The 14,199-nt window shown below is 43.9% G+C and overlaps 1 protein-coding gene across 1 annotated transcript in view; it reads right to left on the bottom strand.

Moving 5' to 3' along the window:
- LOC118794266 (disintegrin and metalloproteinase domain-containing protein 11-like) overlaps positions 1 to 13,480 on the bottom strand; it is a 28,870-nt gene extending 15,390 nt beyond the window's left edge. Inside the window, exons 1-6 of the mRNA XM_036552480.1 lie at positions 12,985 to 13,480; positions 12,361 to 12,551; positions 6,627 to 6,703; positions 5,078 to 5,144; positions 888 to 970; positions 637 to 700 (exon numbers count right to left, since the gene is read on the bottom strand). Coding sequence (XP_036408373.1) covers positions 637 to 700; positions 888 to 970; positions 5,078 to 5,144; positions 6,627 to 6,703; positions 12,361 to 12,551; positions 12,985 to 13,042 — 540 coding nt within the window. The 5' untranslated portion in view covers positions 13,043 to 13,480. The remainder of the gene's footprint in view (positions 1 to 636; positions 701 to 887; positions 971 to 5,077; positions 5,145 to 6,626; positions 6,704 to 12,360; positions 12,552 to 12,984) is intronic.
- Positions 13,481 to 14,199: the final 719 nt, after the last annotated feature.

Below are 14,199 nucleotides of genomic sequence, written 5' to 3'. Positions count from 1 at the left end.
CCAAATATTTCATTATTCGAATATCGGGCATTGAATTCGCTACTTAATTGGATCAGTACACAAATGCTTATTAATTGATAACAAAATGAAAATTATAGTTTTATTGTCTCTCATCAATATCCATGATGAAGAGTCACAGAACCGCTAATAAGGTGCATGAGGATGTTTGCATTGTGATATTATATTTGTGATAATATTTGCAATATTTACAGTGAAAGAAGTGATTTATCCATTGCTGGGGGTAGAGGGGAGAAACAATGGGGTCCCATTACCTGAGCATTTGTTTTTGGGGGCCATGAAATGTTTGTATGTTAAATTATGTGAAATGCATCTACCTAGTGGTGATACAGCATTGCAGGGTCTCACCTGTTCACTGTCACTGTAGAATACAGGTATGTTACAGTGTACTTTCTGTACTAAACGTGTGACTGGAATCATGCCAGTAAGACATACAGAATTATGGGATCATTCAAGGATGATGAATAATACCGTGGCATAAAACCAGTAGGGTTCTCCCGAATTGCACCCTGGGGGGAGGAACACACCAAGCAGACCATAATGTTTGAACATGAACACCACCTCGGGCCCAATCTGATCCAAAACGTCTAGCTTTTGCACTCCATACCACCTACTCACCTGATGACTCGCATCCTGAACCGGCTCGATCCCGTAAGACACCTTCCCGTCGGAGAACATGCCACTGGGGGAGAGGGTGAGGGAGAGAGTGAGGGGAGGGGGGGAGAGGGGAGGAAAAGAGAGCTGTGTGAATCTGCAGAGGTAACACCTAACAGCAGGAATGGAAGGCATTTCACACAAGAACCACGACGCAGCCCACAGCATTGCTCCGGAGGCAGCGCTGAGGCTAAAGATGGGCAGGGGGTGCTCACCGAAGGCCGTGGCAGGTAGAGAGGGCGGCCCAGGATCCCGGCACGCCACGCACTCGACCGTGGTAGTAGCAGTGCTCCCCTCCCTGTGGACACAAACCGCAAGTCAGATCCTCTGAATCTGGACATTTCAACCCTCCAGACGCAACTTCCGCCAGTCAACACGGCGTTGCTTCGCTGAGCATCGCCAACAGCTGGATACTCTCTCGGACACAGCGCTGGGCCACAAACTCGTCAGGCTGGGGTCCTCCCTCACTGAACACCACCTACACTCCTGCTCTACACTTTCATCCAACGTTTGACATAATACCTACTGCACACACTGTCACTGCTGATATAAGACCATCAAAACTAAGACTGAAGTGAGGTGTGTCCCCCTTACTTAAGCGCTGTGATGCCGTGAGGGATGTCCCAGGAGCAGAGAAGGCTGCTGTCATGTCTAGGACACTATGTAACAGTCTGCCTTTTATTTTGTCCTGTTTCTTTCAGAGTCAGAGTAAACATTGCTGTACATTTGTTTAGAGAGTGACTCAAAACTGCGTAGAATGCTGGGAAATGCCTTTTTCTTTTGGATGTCACTTGATGTTTTATCCCCTCATGTACAAAACCTTGACAGAGCCACAAAGTGGGCCTTTATCGGTTATTAAAGAAATTCTTTATTTCTCAAATGAAAAACTGAGACACACTGTCACCCAGTGACTGTCTTCCTGTGTTTTTTTGTTAGTTTACATCCTAATGCTGACTTAATCAGGCTAGTGCAGTTAGCATGTTTTTAATTTTCCCCACCTTGCCGCCATTGCTCTGGATGTAGTGAGAGCTGCTTAGCTAACAGAGACTGTTACAGCTACAGCCACAGAGGTACCACTGCAGAACAGGAGTGCTGCAGCACTGTGGACAATGCCCAGCCCCGCTCACAGACACGGCTGCAGCTCATCACTAATCACTGCAGGCGCTGAAATGTTCCCTCCTCAGCCGGCCTCTATACACTGTGCACAGCTCCAATGGCTTTTTAGGGGGGCGAGGAGGGCAGAGGAAAGATGAGAGATAGATGAGAGGAGAAGAAAGGACAAGAAAGAAGAGGAAAGAAGAACGGAGAGGAAGATATGTATCCTTAATAATGTGTGTCATCAGCTAGGGCTGTTTGCAAATGACACATATCTATGCCAATACTCTTAACTAAAGTTCATTCAAACACAAAATATTAAATTGACTCATGTTAGTTATTTTTTGAGTGTTTCCATGATATCTGAAACTTTATACCCACAGCGTCATAAAGCAGCCATTGCTTGATCACAAACTTGTCTAGGGCATCAATAGCTGCTTAAATCATACGTGCCAGTTTGCATTAACTCTCTGACTCCCTCATTTTTCAAGCTCTTGCTGCATTAAGAGTCAAAAAGGTTGCTTTTCACGGGCTGAAAGAGACATCTTTCTTCTTCGGCGATTGCAGCTAACATTGAAGCACTCAGCTAAACACTTTCCAAAAATATTTCACCTGCTACCGGTACTTCATCATATACAAATTTAAAATCCGAAAGGATCACTAATTCATATAAAAGGAGTGCACTGCATTTGGTTACTGTGCTCAGTCGGTTTTATTTGAGACTTGACATTCAGTTTTGCACTGTTGCACAATAGCTGCTGCATCATTGCCAAAGGTGCATCTGCCTGGACTTTATACCTCAGCCATGACAGCTACACCTGCCACTCTGTGATAGATAGATGCAGATAAATGAAAAAATTTCAGATTTCCCATATCCAGCAACATCTGCAGCGTGTGATCCAGCACCAAGCTATTCTGCTGGGCAGCCCAGCTGGAGTACGACGTTGGAGAGTATGTTCAGAGGAAAAAGTGAATATGAAGAGCTCTTATCTGCAGCAAATTAGATAAAGTCAAAGATTAGTAAGGTAAGTGGAGGAAGACAGACTACATCTCACCGGGCACTTAGCAAAAGAGGACCGGTGTCCTCTATGCACAAGCGCCCGCGCACACAAAGGCTTAGCGCGAGCATACAGCGCTGTGAACTGTGCAGTCCGATGCTGAGTCAGCCTTTCACAGTCCGCCCCGCAGTTCTGCTCCACGAGGGGGCCGGGGCAAAATTACACACCTGGGTGATGAGGGACAATCTCGCAGCGTGTTTGTCTGAGTCTGTCTGCCTGGGTAAGTTTGCGTGGGCTCCCTAGAGACTGCAGATGTTATATAATGTCTCTGCATTCCAACCTCAGATCAGCTCTTCACACAGCAAGAACAGCTCAGGGACTGTCAACAAAGATACAACCCAGCTGTCCTGTCAATCAGGGTGCATCTGTAAATGCACATATTTGTTCTGCCAAGAAGCTATGGGAAAAAACTGAACTACATTAAAAACAAAAAACACATCTCTCACTTCTGTTGCAATCAATTTTCAGTGCTGGTGTCCCACAGACAAAAATTGGCAACTTCATGTGGTAACATTTATTAAAAGTCACATTTTCTAAAAGTCTAAATAAAATATGAGAAAAAGGCATGTGGATATTGGGTAAGGATATTGCTAATTTATGCCTGTGTGGTTCTGACCTCTGAATCTTAACACAGACTGGCTCATTCTTTAGCTCCTCAGTTTTGCCTTTCCGATTCTGATACTTCCATGCTGATAACGCCACATATTAAACGAAGACATGCAATGAAGACATGCATTCCACTGCAAAGAGAGGATGGCTCCTTGTGAGTTTACTTAAAAGCCAGGGTTGGACATGGGGAACATTGTCGTTAAGACAACCGAAACCATGCCCCTGTCCCAGCAGGGCAGATATGTTGGTGGATGCGCTTGGCAAATATCTGTAATCACATCTCATCACAGTCCCTCAGCTGTTCACAACAACTTGGGCATTGCACTCCGGGGGAACTGGACAAGCAGGCCATTCCCCCTTTGTTGGTCTCCATCTCTCCCATTCATGAATGCACAGCCTAGTGCCCCAGTTTACTAAATGAACAGTCTGTGCAACTTGTGTGAAATGAGCAGTTGAAAATGTGTGGAAAAACTGTTGCATAGGCCAAATTATGGATGCTATCTTAGTGAGGGAAGAATCAAAAAGGGGGGGGAAATGACACTTGATAAAATAAAGATAAAATGAAATATGTGAGATCTGGCAGTGAGATTTGGTCTTGCTGCAGCTCTCCCTCAGAGAGTTCCCCCTGGCTGCTGCAGATTTGAAACCGTCTGCAAATACCCAATTACTGCCCTTTTATCTTTCTTCTCTTGCCTTTGAAATTTTGGCTCTCTATTCTTTTTTTTCTTCTCTTTCTCTCTCCTCAACTGAGTGACAGGACTGGGCCAATATCGGCTGCTGGTTTCCATGGGAACCGCCCTCTGATTGGCTAGGCGAGTCTGTGAAGGCTGGGGAGAGTGGGCAGTGTTTGACTGCGGCAGGGTCTTTCTGAACAGTACGGTGCTGTGCGCTGAGCAAGGAACGCCAGCCAAGAGACACAGGAAACCTGCTAATGCCCTGGGTTTGACTCATGGGTGTCAGTCCTGAAAAAGCTCTTCAGCAGTGAATAAAGAGGGAAAAAAGGCTTGGGCTCCTGAAGAAACATGAGGAGACTGAGTTAAAAAGTTAAACTCCTGTGGTTTTAACAAAAATCAATCAATCTCCAGGTTTAATCTGATCACTTCAGTAGGGACATCACACTCCTCCATGCAAGGCACAACAGATACACACTCTCTGTTTTCTATAGCCAGGGTGTGAAAGAGAAAGACAGAGTAAGAGTCCTTTAATTCCTGGTAAGAACCTTTAAGATGCAAAAATTCCCCTAAAGAGTAACAAATTGATGAAGATATGGACATGACAGACACACTGATCAGCACCAGACATTCTCAGGCAAAACCTTCCACAGTAACTCCTGTTTTAATTAAAGGATCTTACATAAACAAATCTGGACTACGACCTTTGCATCAAGCATGTCCCATTACCCTCTGCAAAATCTGCCACACCTGCAGTGATTACCCTTCCCGTTACAACAGCAGCACTGACATTTCCAAAATAAAGACATTTGCCAAAACAATGATCAAACATTATTCTCTTTTCTCCTCTGAAACACAGACTCCAAGGGGGGTTTGAGGAGCCCAGTGACAATACACAAAGCCTGTTGCACAGGCTGCAGTTAAACAATGACTATCTACATTCAGAATTCACTGGCAGGCCTCCAGTCTTACCGCAATCTGTGAAGGCTTCCCATCTTCGCCAAAATGCCGCTCCACATAGTCTGAGGACAAGAGATTGCTGCACAGAAAAGGAGAAAACTGTAAATTGCCTTTGCAGGGCTCAATAATGCACATCATAGTTAAGGGATACAGAGCAGTCCAGCACAAATGATCTAACTGGCTGCGGACTAAAGTCTATAAGGTCTTCTGCAGTCTACAAATTCTTCATAAAGTAATTTCACCACTCTTGTTTCATGGTTACACATCCTAAAAGGGGTCCTGTCAAGTGGAATGCTAAGGGATTCTAACAATGTCAGGATGCGCTGAAGTAGAAAGCAGCAATGGAAAAGAAACCGGGGGCAGCAGTGTAGCATAGTGGTTAAGGAGCAGGGCTTGCAACTGAAAGGTTTCCGGTTCAATTCCCCACAGGGGCACTGCTGCTGTACCCTTGGGCAAGGTTCCTAATCCACAATTGCCTCAGTGAATATCCCACTGTATAAATGGATAGCGTTGTAAAAACCTGTAATGGACGAAAGTGATGCTGGATAAGAGCATCTGCTAAATGCCAATAATGTACTGTAAGAATCTACCAGTTTTATTAATCCTCAATATAACAAGCTTCACAATCAGCATCATCATCAACATCAGTGTCCATTATGGTAAGGCATATTCACTGCGTTCCCCTGCTCTGTGTATCTCTGAGCCCGGGATGCAGTGTTCACCATGGGGAAGGGAGGTTTGACTATCATATATAATGCAGCAACCACACCACTCTCCTGCCTCTGTGGGACTGAGTAAAGGGCTGCTACTTTAAGCACAGCTATGTAAATTGTGGCAGGGGGGATGGTTTGAGCCAGGCCCCGCAGTGTCGCATCAAGTGCTTGTGAGAGGGGGTGCGGGAGCCTCCATTTGTGCGCCTGTGCCTGTGAGCGTGTTTACGCATGACAGTCCTGAGTCTTGGGACGCATAAGTGGGTACGGTGTATGGAAGGAGAACTGTGTATCAGAGAGGAATAGAAGGGCAATGACCTGTGCCTGTGCATGTTTGTGTGTGTGTGTGTGTGTGTGCGTACATGTATGCGTATGTATGAGTGCCTGTGTCTGTGTGTGTGTGTGTGTGTGTACACGATAGTTGCATTCATGTATTTGCATGTGTAGGTCTGTGTACGTGTGCATGTGCATGTCTGTGTACTGTGTGCATGTGCATGTCTGTGTACTGTGTGCATGTGTAGGTCTGTGTACGTGTGCATGTGCATGTCTGTGTACTGTGTGCATGTGCATGTCTGTGTACGTGTGCATGTGCATGTCTGTGTACTGTGTGCATGTGCATGTCTGTGTACTGTGTGCATGTGTAGGTCTGTGTACGTGTGCATGCATGTGCATCTGGCACAGCTTTTCACTTGAAACAGTCCCAATAATCAATTGGAGGGCTTTGTAATTTATAGATTAAAAATCATACAATTAAAGCCGGGGTCCAGGTAGCATGAGACACCTACATCTCACAAACATGTCAGTCAGAGGGGGAGAGGTCCGGCTACAGGTCCTGATGGGGAGGTACTTACTGGTTTAACTCCAAGTCCAGAATGAAGGACTTCCCAAAGGCCTCCAACTGGAAACTCGTCTGGGCCAGATGGACGGGCTGGGAAAGATGACAGGACACAGGCACACAATGAAAAATGGTGTTTATACAAATAAGCTTCCTGTGTATGTACCTAATCCACTTTCTCCAGATACCGTTTTCACCCTGGTCCCTAAATTCTCAAGCTGTTTACTCCAACTAACTGCTAACCCCAACAATTATAGGAACGTTCAACTCTACTTAAGTACACACTGACTAACTGTTATGTGATACTGTTTATTATTTTAGCACAGTATTACACTCCATCCTTTAACATATGCCAGATGAAACATCTGGCAGCACTGGTGTTTGATGGAGGCTTAGCCTCAAGCAAGGACAAAGCAGGTGTACATCATTTCTAAGTGAGAAACAGGTTTAATACAAAATACTTCAGAAGCCACAATAGACAGAGCATAAACTGTGTCAGGGAGTCTGCTCCTATTATAGACAGAGACAAACAAATCATTAGTACCCTCAATTAAATAATGATTCCCCATTTAAGACAGAGATACATCCACATCTTACAGGGTATGCAGGCAAAAGGAATTAATATTTTTTGTATCAGTCTGTACTTATTATACTGCATGTTCAAACAGGATGCATGCCTTTCTGTTTTGATGACACAAAGCAATACAAAAAGCACAAGCAAACATAAGACATTAATGTGTAAACAGAGGATGCACATTTTCCACTGCTATAATAGATCCATTACCATAAACCAAGTCCGTCAGTGTTGTATGGGAATCAAATGCATTCAGCTTAAATAATTAGATCCATCGAGTGTCTATTGATTTGGCTGGAATGGATAACAGTACTTTGGCCCTCCGGGGATGTAAATTGACACTTTGAATACAGGAGGTTTAAGATGGAGGTAAACAGCTTGTGACATCCATCTGTATCAGTGCTGTCAGATTCCTGTCCTAAATGAACACCAGCTAAAGGAAGAGCAGGCAGTAATTTGGAGTTTAGCAGATTTATCATAGGTGACATAACTGCCGCTTGGAAGAAAGCGGAGCCAGGCTTCGATTTAACACTCAATATTTCAGAACAGATCAACTGTAAAGCACAGAATCGATACATTCGGTGACTTCAGCAAGTGGATGGCTTTCAGTTTAAAAACCGCTCAGAGGAATAACTCAAGGCTGAGCACAGATGTGTCAAATCACCTGCATTTGAAGATCCACAGTGAAAAGTTAAATTGCAATAATTTTTCAAGACAAATTGTTAAACTGACCAGAAGATGCCAGGTGGACCTGGATATTAAATATGCAGAGGCAAGTTTCCATATTAAAACCTGACGCATTCTCCCTTGAGTCTACACCTAAAAACCTGCTAGCTAACATGGCCAGCTGAATGTACTGACCATGGAGGGAAGAGGGAGGCATCAGAATATCTGTTGTACATGGGCATTGACAAGAACTTTGGACATGCACACGCAAATGCTCTAATGCTCTTAAGGCTTCACAAAGCCACTTTCTCTGGATTGAGCTCACTGGACACTCAGGCCTGAACCATGTAACAGAGAAAGACTGTCATCTGGTTCCAACACTATTATTCAATGAAAACATTTTTTGGCCCACCAGTCAAAGCCACCAGTTGTGCTTTCAAGGCAAGAACGCCCACACATTCCCTGACTTTGCCCCAGAAATTGCTAGAAAGCTTTCTACTTCCAGGGAGGTGAAGCAAATACTAAGAAGTATCCCTGAAGAGAAACACAGCTTGGTCTTTTCTGCAAGATTCAAAATTACATACAACAGCAGTGAGCATGCTGTCAAAAACCCTGAGGCTACAATAAGTTCTGTCAGGTAGGAACTCATGGCCATATGTCTTGAACACACACACAGTAAATTTTGTTAGGCTGCTGGCTGATCTTGCTGATTAAGTTAAACTTTGATACTGGGTTGTAAGAAATGGCCTGCTTTAACATACAATTTTTGTCTTGGGGCTGTAGTATCTAAACTATATCCAATTAGTTTACTGGTTGGCTTGTATTCTTTGGTTTGCACACTGAATGTGCCAGTTCTGTCAGCACAGTTGTGGCAGGTTGGACTGTACTGTCCTAACAATATTACAGTTTGACTGCATTAAGTGACTGTGAAGCCATATTGGATAATGATTTGGACTGGAACAGTTGATGACACAGACTAATATCAAGAGCTACTTGCTGTTGGTAGTTATGTACACCTTTTATTGTTATGTACACCTATTGATCCTACACTCAACATATCTTCTAACATACCATTTCCCAGAACTGCAGCAGCAATTAAATCCTGTCTTCAGCCATGCGCACCATATGCAACACTTGACCCATGACTCAAAACAATAGCCTTTTTTTCTCAGGGTTTCAATATGTACAGGTTTTATTGATTAGTCCTGTGAGGATAATAAATGGCTTTGCTCTGTCCATGTCTGCTGCCATGATAATACTGTGACATCTGCCCATAACTCTTTCACTACAGAGCTGGCCAATTGTAAGAGTGAGGGTCCCCCTTGAGGATCCAACTCCTTTCTGCTCTCTGGATCCTTCATTTGTTCATTTCATTTTGGCCACCGGCTCCATCTTTTGCTAACGCAGCTTAATCTGAATTTTAGAAAAAGCGAACAGCGCATCAAGCAGGACTGGGCTGAGGAAATTCCACATGCGCTATACACCGCATGAGCATGGCTACAGAAAGCCCTGGCCCATCACCTCAGACAATCCCCCTTTTTCCTCTCACAACGAGTCACAGTGCAAGGGAAAAACAAGGGAAGGGAAAAAACATGAACAGTTTTACTATTTTCAATCAGTACACCATACCATAGGATCCCCTTTTGTTTTTCCCCAAAACCCTTTGTCCACCATCAATGTCACCACTGTTAAAATGAATGAATATCGTGAAGCAACTTGCTTTTAAAATGAGGTGCTTTGTGCAACTGTCAAAATATGGCCAGGAAATTACAGTATCAGTCTCATAGATTCATTCAAGATTCATTTTCAATGGTGTAAAACACTTACAGGTTTGCTTAAAAATGTTTTACACATCAGTTTTTCTCATATAATCAGCTGGGGCAAATTTTGTACTGTAAGATCTGAGCATCTGAGATCTGAGGAACTTATTTTGAGGACCAGTATTCAGTTGTATGCAGTGCACAAGGTGTGTCTTGATTTGAATTTTACATTTTATATTACAGGCTACTGCAAAAGATTGGAACACAATAACCATAAACATTTTGAAAATGAACGGGGAACTGATGCATTATCTAACCGTGGTCACATTCTCATCATAGTGATAGCATCTTAAAATCAGATCAGAACAGCTAACTGCAAGGCTAAACTAAAAACTGGGGACCTCCACTCCACTTTTAATTGGGTCTTAAGTGTCTCTCACTGGCACCCGTAATCCAAAACCACGTCAGGGCAGAGCAACTCATGCGCTCAAACACACAGCACAATGGCCACAAAACAGTGACTGAGAGCTGGACACACTAAATGACCCAGAAGTTCCAGAAAGAACCGGATGAGGCCTTGATGTCGCTACAGATGCCTTGTACAGATTACCTTCACGTACTGAAAACCCTTAATTATTAAAACTCCCTCTATCAGGAGATTTAGTTTAGTAATTAAAGTGGAAGTGCATGACTGAAGGTCTCATACATTCTGCGCAGATGTCTGTCCTTCCCGTGACAGACATTTCAGACTTTTTGGTGCACCCCCCCCCCACCCCTTTTTACACACAACTAATGAAGAATCCCGGGCATTGCAGCTCTACCTACACAGGCCAGCTTAAATCATTGATGGGGAAATTCTTCAGCTTGCCACTGAATAATGAAGGAGGCAGGAGCCCAATCCTGCAGCAGGAAAACTGGATGTGAATTTTGAATATTTCATTAGATTCCGAGTGCGAGGTTAAGAGTCATGCGCACTTTCGTTCTTTTGTCCCGGTCTCCTCTTCCCCGGGTTCGGCTCCGTTCTGGAGCGGCAGCCACACAGTAAGGTTAAAATCATGAGTCACTCGCTGTCTGTATCCGCTGGTTTTATCACAATTCACCAGCAACAGTTGCCCTTTTTTCTTCAAACACAAAGAATGCCAACAACCAACACTCCAACGCCACTCCCAGCACTAGGACAACTACTCTGCTCAGCACTTCACTAATGTGTTTTTCTTAGTGCTCATGAACACTGGTGTGTTACGTTACAAAAAAAAAAAAAAAACACATTATATATCCACTGTATAAACCACAGGCAGAAATCGCTGATCAGCCTCGTTATGACTGAAAACGGGTATATGCGTCAATAGATAAATAAAATTGAATCAATAAATTCAGAAAGATTGGAAATGGGGGCAGATTTGTGTACATGTTTTCCTGCGAGGTGTGCATGTATGCTGTCCATCTTCACTGCCCCTTCAATGATGGAAACGGTGTTTTCTAAACCAGTACTAGTGAATTGCCTTACAATGATCACTTACACCTACCCATTATATATTTATTTCTACCTAGCTGTACATTTTCTATAAAAAGTCAATCACTATTTCAAAATGAAGAGTTACAGTTTGTATCGCAAGTTGTCATGGAGCAGACACACTTACACAGAACAACAGCTGATTTGAATGTATGCAGCATGCAGCAAAGAAACCACCTTGAAAAGGTTGATTTATAAGTGACTGGCACAGCTAAACATTTCCTTATGCAATCAACGTGGTCAAGTTTATAGAGTAAATCATTCAGAAAAACAGCAGCAAGGGCAGAAGTTTTGTCCTTAACCATGTGGTGTAGAGTGTATCACGTGTCTCTTAATGATGAAAGGTGGTCTTTGTGCCTGTTGGCAAGCCTTCCTCATAAGCACTCAACTAATTGCTACCTTTAATACAATCCATAGATGCTACTGCAGTTCAGATAGAACCCTCAGATGCCCTACAATAGATGGGGGAAATTCAGTAAGGTGTTGCACAGGACTGAAATCACAGACCACACAGTGATAACTGACCTCTCAGAGGAAGCTATTGAGAAGGACCAATGATGACCCATTCACACGGGATAAAAATGAAGGAAGATCAGCAATAAAGCCAGATCAAAACCTCTAACTCTGCATACCAGGGGAAGTCTGATCCTCTATGAACAGGACATTGCAGTCCAAACTTCCCAGATCATCACAGGTTTGTAAAACTTTGATGAACTGAGGAGATCTTAGAGGTGCTGGAGAGAGGAGCCTCAGGACATGGGCCAGAAGCACCTTTCCCTTCTTCACTGGGGATGTGGACACCTCCCCCGACCTTCACGTGCGGTCAGATGAGGAGGGGACAGCACGGGACAGACAGGAAGCTAAAGGGGACTGCAGCTGGGATATCTCCACAAAATGTGTGCATGTGAGAGAGAGAGACTGCGCAAAACAGGGAGGTGGACGAGGCCTGCGGGCTACACCCACAGAGTTAGGGGAACTGGTGAACACAGAACAAAATGATCCCTCTATAGTGTGTCACGAGAAGGAAAGTACCAGCTGAAGACAACCTTAGACAGACACCTGCCCCAGCCATCTAATTAGCAATCTAAAATTTCAACAATGACATATTCACTATTTAAAAAAAAAAAAAAAATCAGTATTATCCAGACTGCATGATTTGCCTTGTTAATATGAGTATCTAATTGGTTCCGCAGTCGTGCGCCCACTGATTATTTTTCCACACGTATAAAACACTCACCTGCGAGCCCTTGGTGTGGTTCTTCACCCTGGTATCCAGATGGCCGTGAATAATCTCCCCTTCGGAGCCCATCTGCTGCAAGAGACGTTTGGGTTTGGTGACTTCTTCAGCTGCCGCGCCGTGCCCCCCTCGGTCCTGCGAGCCGGCCCAATCCCATACGCCCGCATCCCGCATCGCGGAGCGCTTCCATCCTGAGACGCGGGAAACAGGGCGATTTATCAACGTTTGTGAATGTCAATGTCGCATTTACTGCGGGTCAGCAACCAACGCACACTGACATCGACACAGATTTTGGCAATGATTTTATTTTTTTTTAACACACGCGATTTCTCAAAGCGCGAATTGCTGCATGCAAGCACCGGGTGTTCAGCTCGACAGACGCGCTGCGGGGAAAGATTCTGTCGATGCAGCAAATCTACCGCATCGGTTCTGCTGACGGAAGAACAGGAGCTAAAAACGCGACCCAACTGACTTGGCACTAAAGCAAACCCCAGCTGTGAATTACCGACACAACACTATTGTAGTAGGGAAAAGTGATTATAGGTGCAAAAGGAAAAATACGTCTACGGAGGGGAGAGAGTAGCTAATGAAAGGCAATGCGGTTCCAGTCTCTCCCGCCCTTACCTGTCACGGCAAACCTTGCGCTCACTGCAGCAAACAGCAAGCACCGAACCGCCAGCATGATGTTCACATAGTCCCCTGGATTTGCATGAAGTGAGCGGAATAAAGCTTCAAAATAAAAAGCAAGGATGCACAGCCGTTTGCGTTAACAAAAATCAAAGCAGCAATTAAACCTTTTACGGTCCTCTGTCATCTCCCCGACAAGGCTTTTAGTCACACAAATAATCGCTGATCAGCCTCGTTATGACTGAAAACGGGTATATGCGTCAATAGATAAATAAAATTGAATCAATAAATTCAGAAAGATTGGAAATGGGGGCAGATTTGTGTACATGTTTTCCTGCGAGGTGTGCGTGTATGCTGTCCGTCTTCACTGCCCCTTCAGTGATGGAAACGGTGGATAGAAAAAGAACAGAACAGTCTGCGGTGATAAGAACACGTGGGACCGCATACGCCCTCCCTTTTCCATCTCCGTGCGTCTCCCGGTCACACTCCATGGTCCTCCCCTCGAGAGGCAACGCTTGGTAACATTTCACTGTCCCTCTGTCCGCCCCAATAACACTGACGGCCATTGGTCTGTGACACAGCTGGTACAGGCCGGAGGAAAATCTTCGTCTCCAGAGTAAACCGCACACCTCACTGAAACAGCCCCGTAAAGATGAATAGGAGTTTAGACCTTATCCTGTGCGCATCAACGAATACAGACCCGTTTCGTACACAAAATAACAACACAAAAACAACTTAATATTGAGAACTCAATAGACACCTATCAAATACCACACTATTATTATTATTATTATTGTTCTTGTTGTTGTTAATAATAATAATAATAATAATAATAATAATAATAATAATAATAATAATAATAACAACAACAACAACAACAATAATAATAATAATAATAATAATAATAATAATAATAATAAAACACAATAATGACAATAACAATATTTGATGTAACGACAGTAAGTCAGTTCTAACATATACTGCTCTTACACCTTACACTAGGTGTCTAATTGGCTATTGTCTTGTCAGTTACACATGCCCTTGCATGAGCACGGGGAAAGGCAGCAAACGGGTAAAACTGTGCTGTTGTCATTGGACTGTGAATCAGAAAGGTCACCCTGTTACAGGTTAGAGACACCCCAGGCTGTATTGTGAACATTTTATTTATGATGCTGTGGTCCAACCCAAAATATGCTTACCCTTTCCCAACGG

This window comes from Megalops cyprinoides, chromosome 19 (genome assembly GCF_013368585.1).
Source record: "Megalops cyprinoides isolate fMegCyp1 chromosome 19, fMegCyp1.pri, whole genome shotgun sequence".
Taxonomy (NCBI): domain Eukaryota; kingdom Metazoa; phylum Chordata; class Actinopteri; order Elopiformes; family Megalopidae; genus Megalops; species Megalops cyprinoides.
The sequence above is the reverse complement of the archived record's forward strand: the minus strand, read 5'-3'. Positions and strand labels throughout refer to the sequence as shown.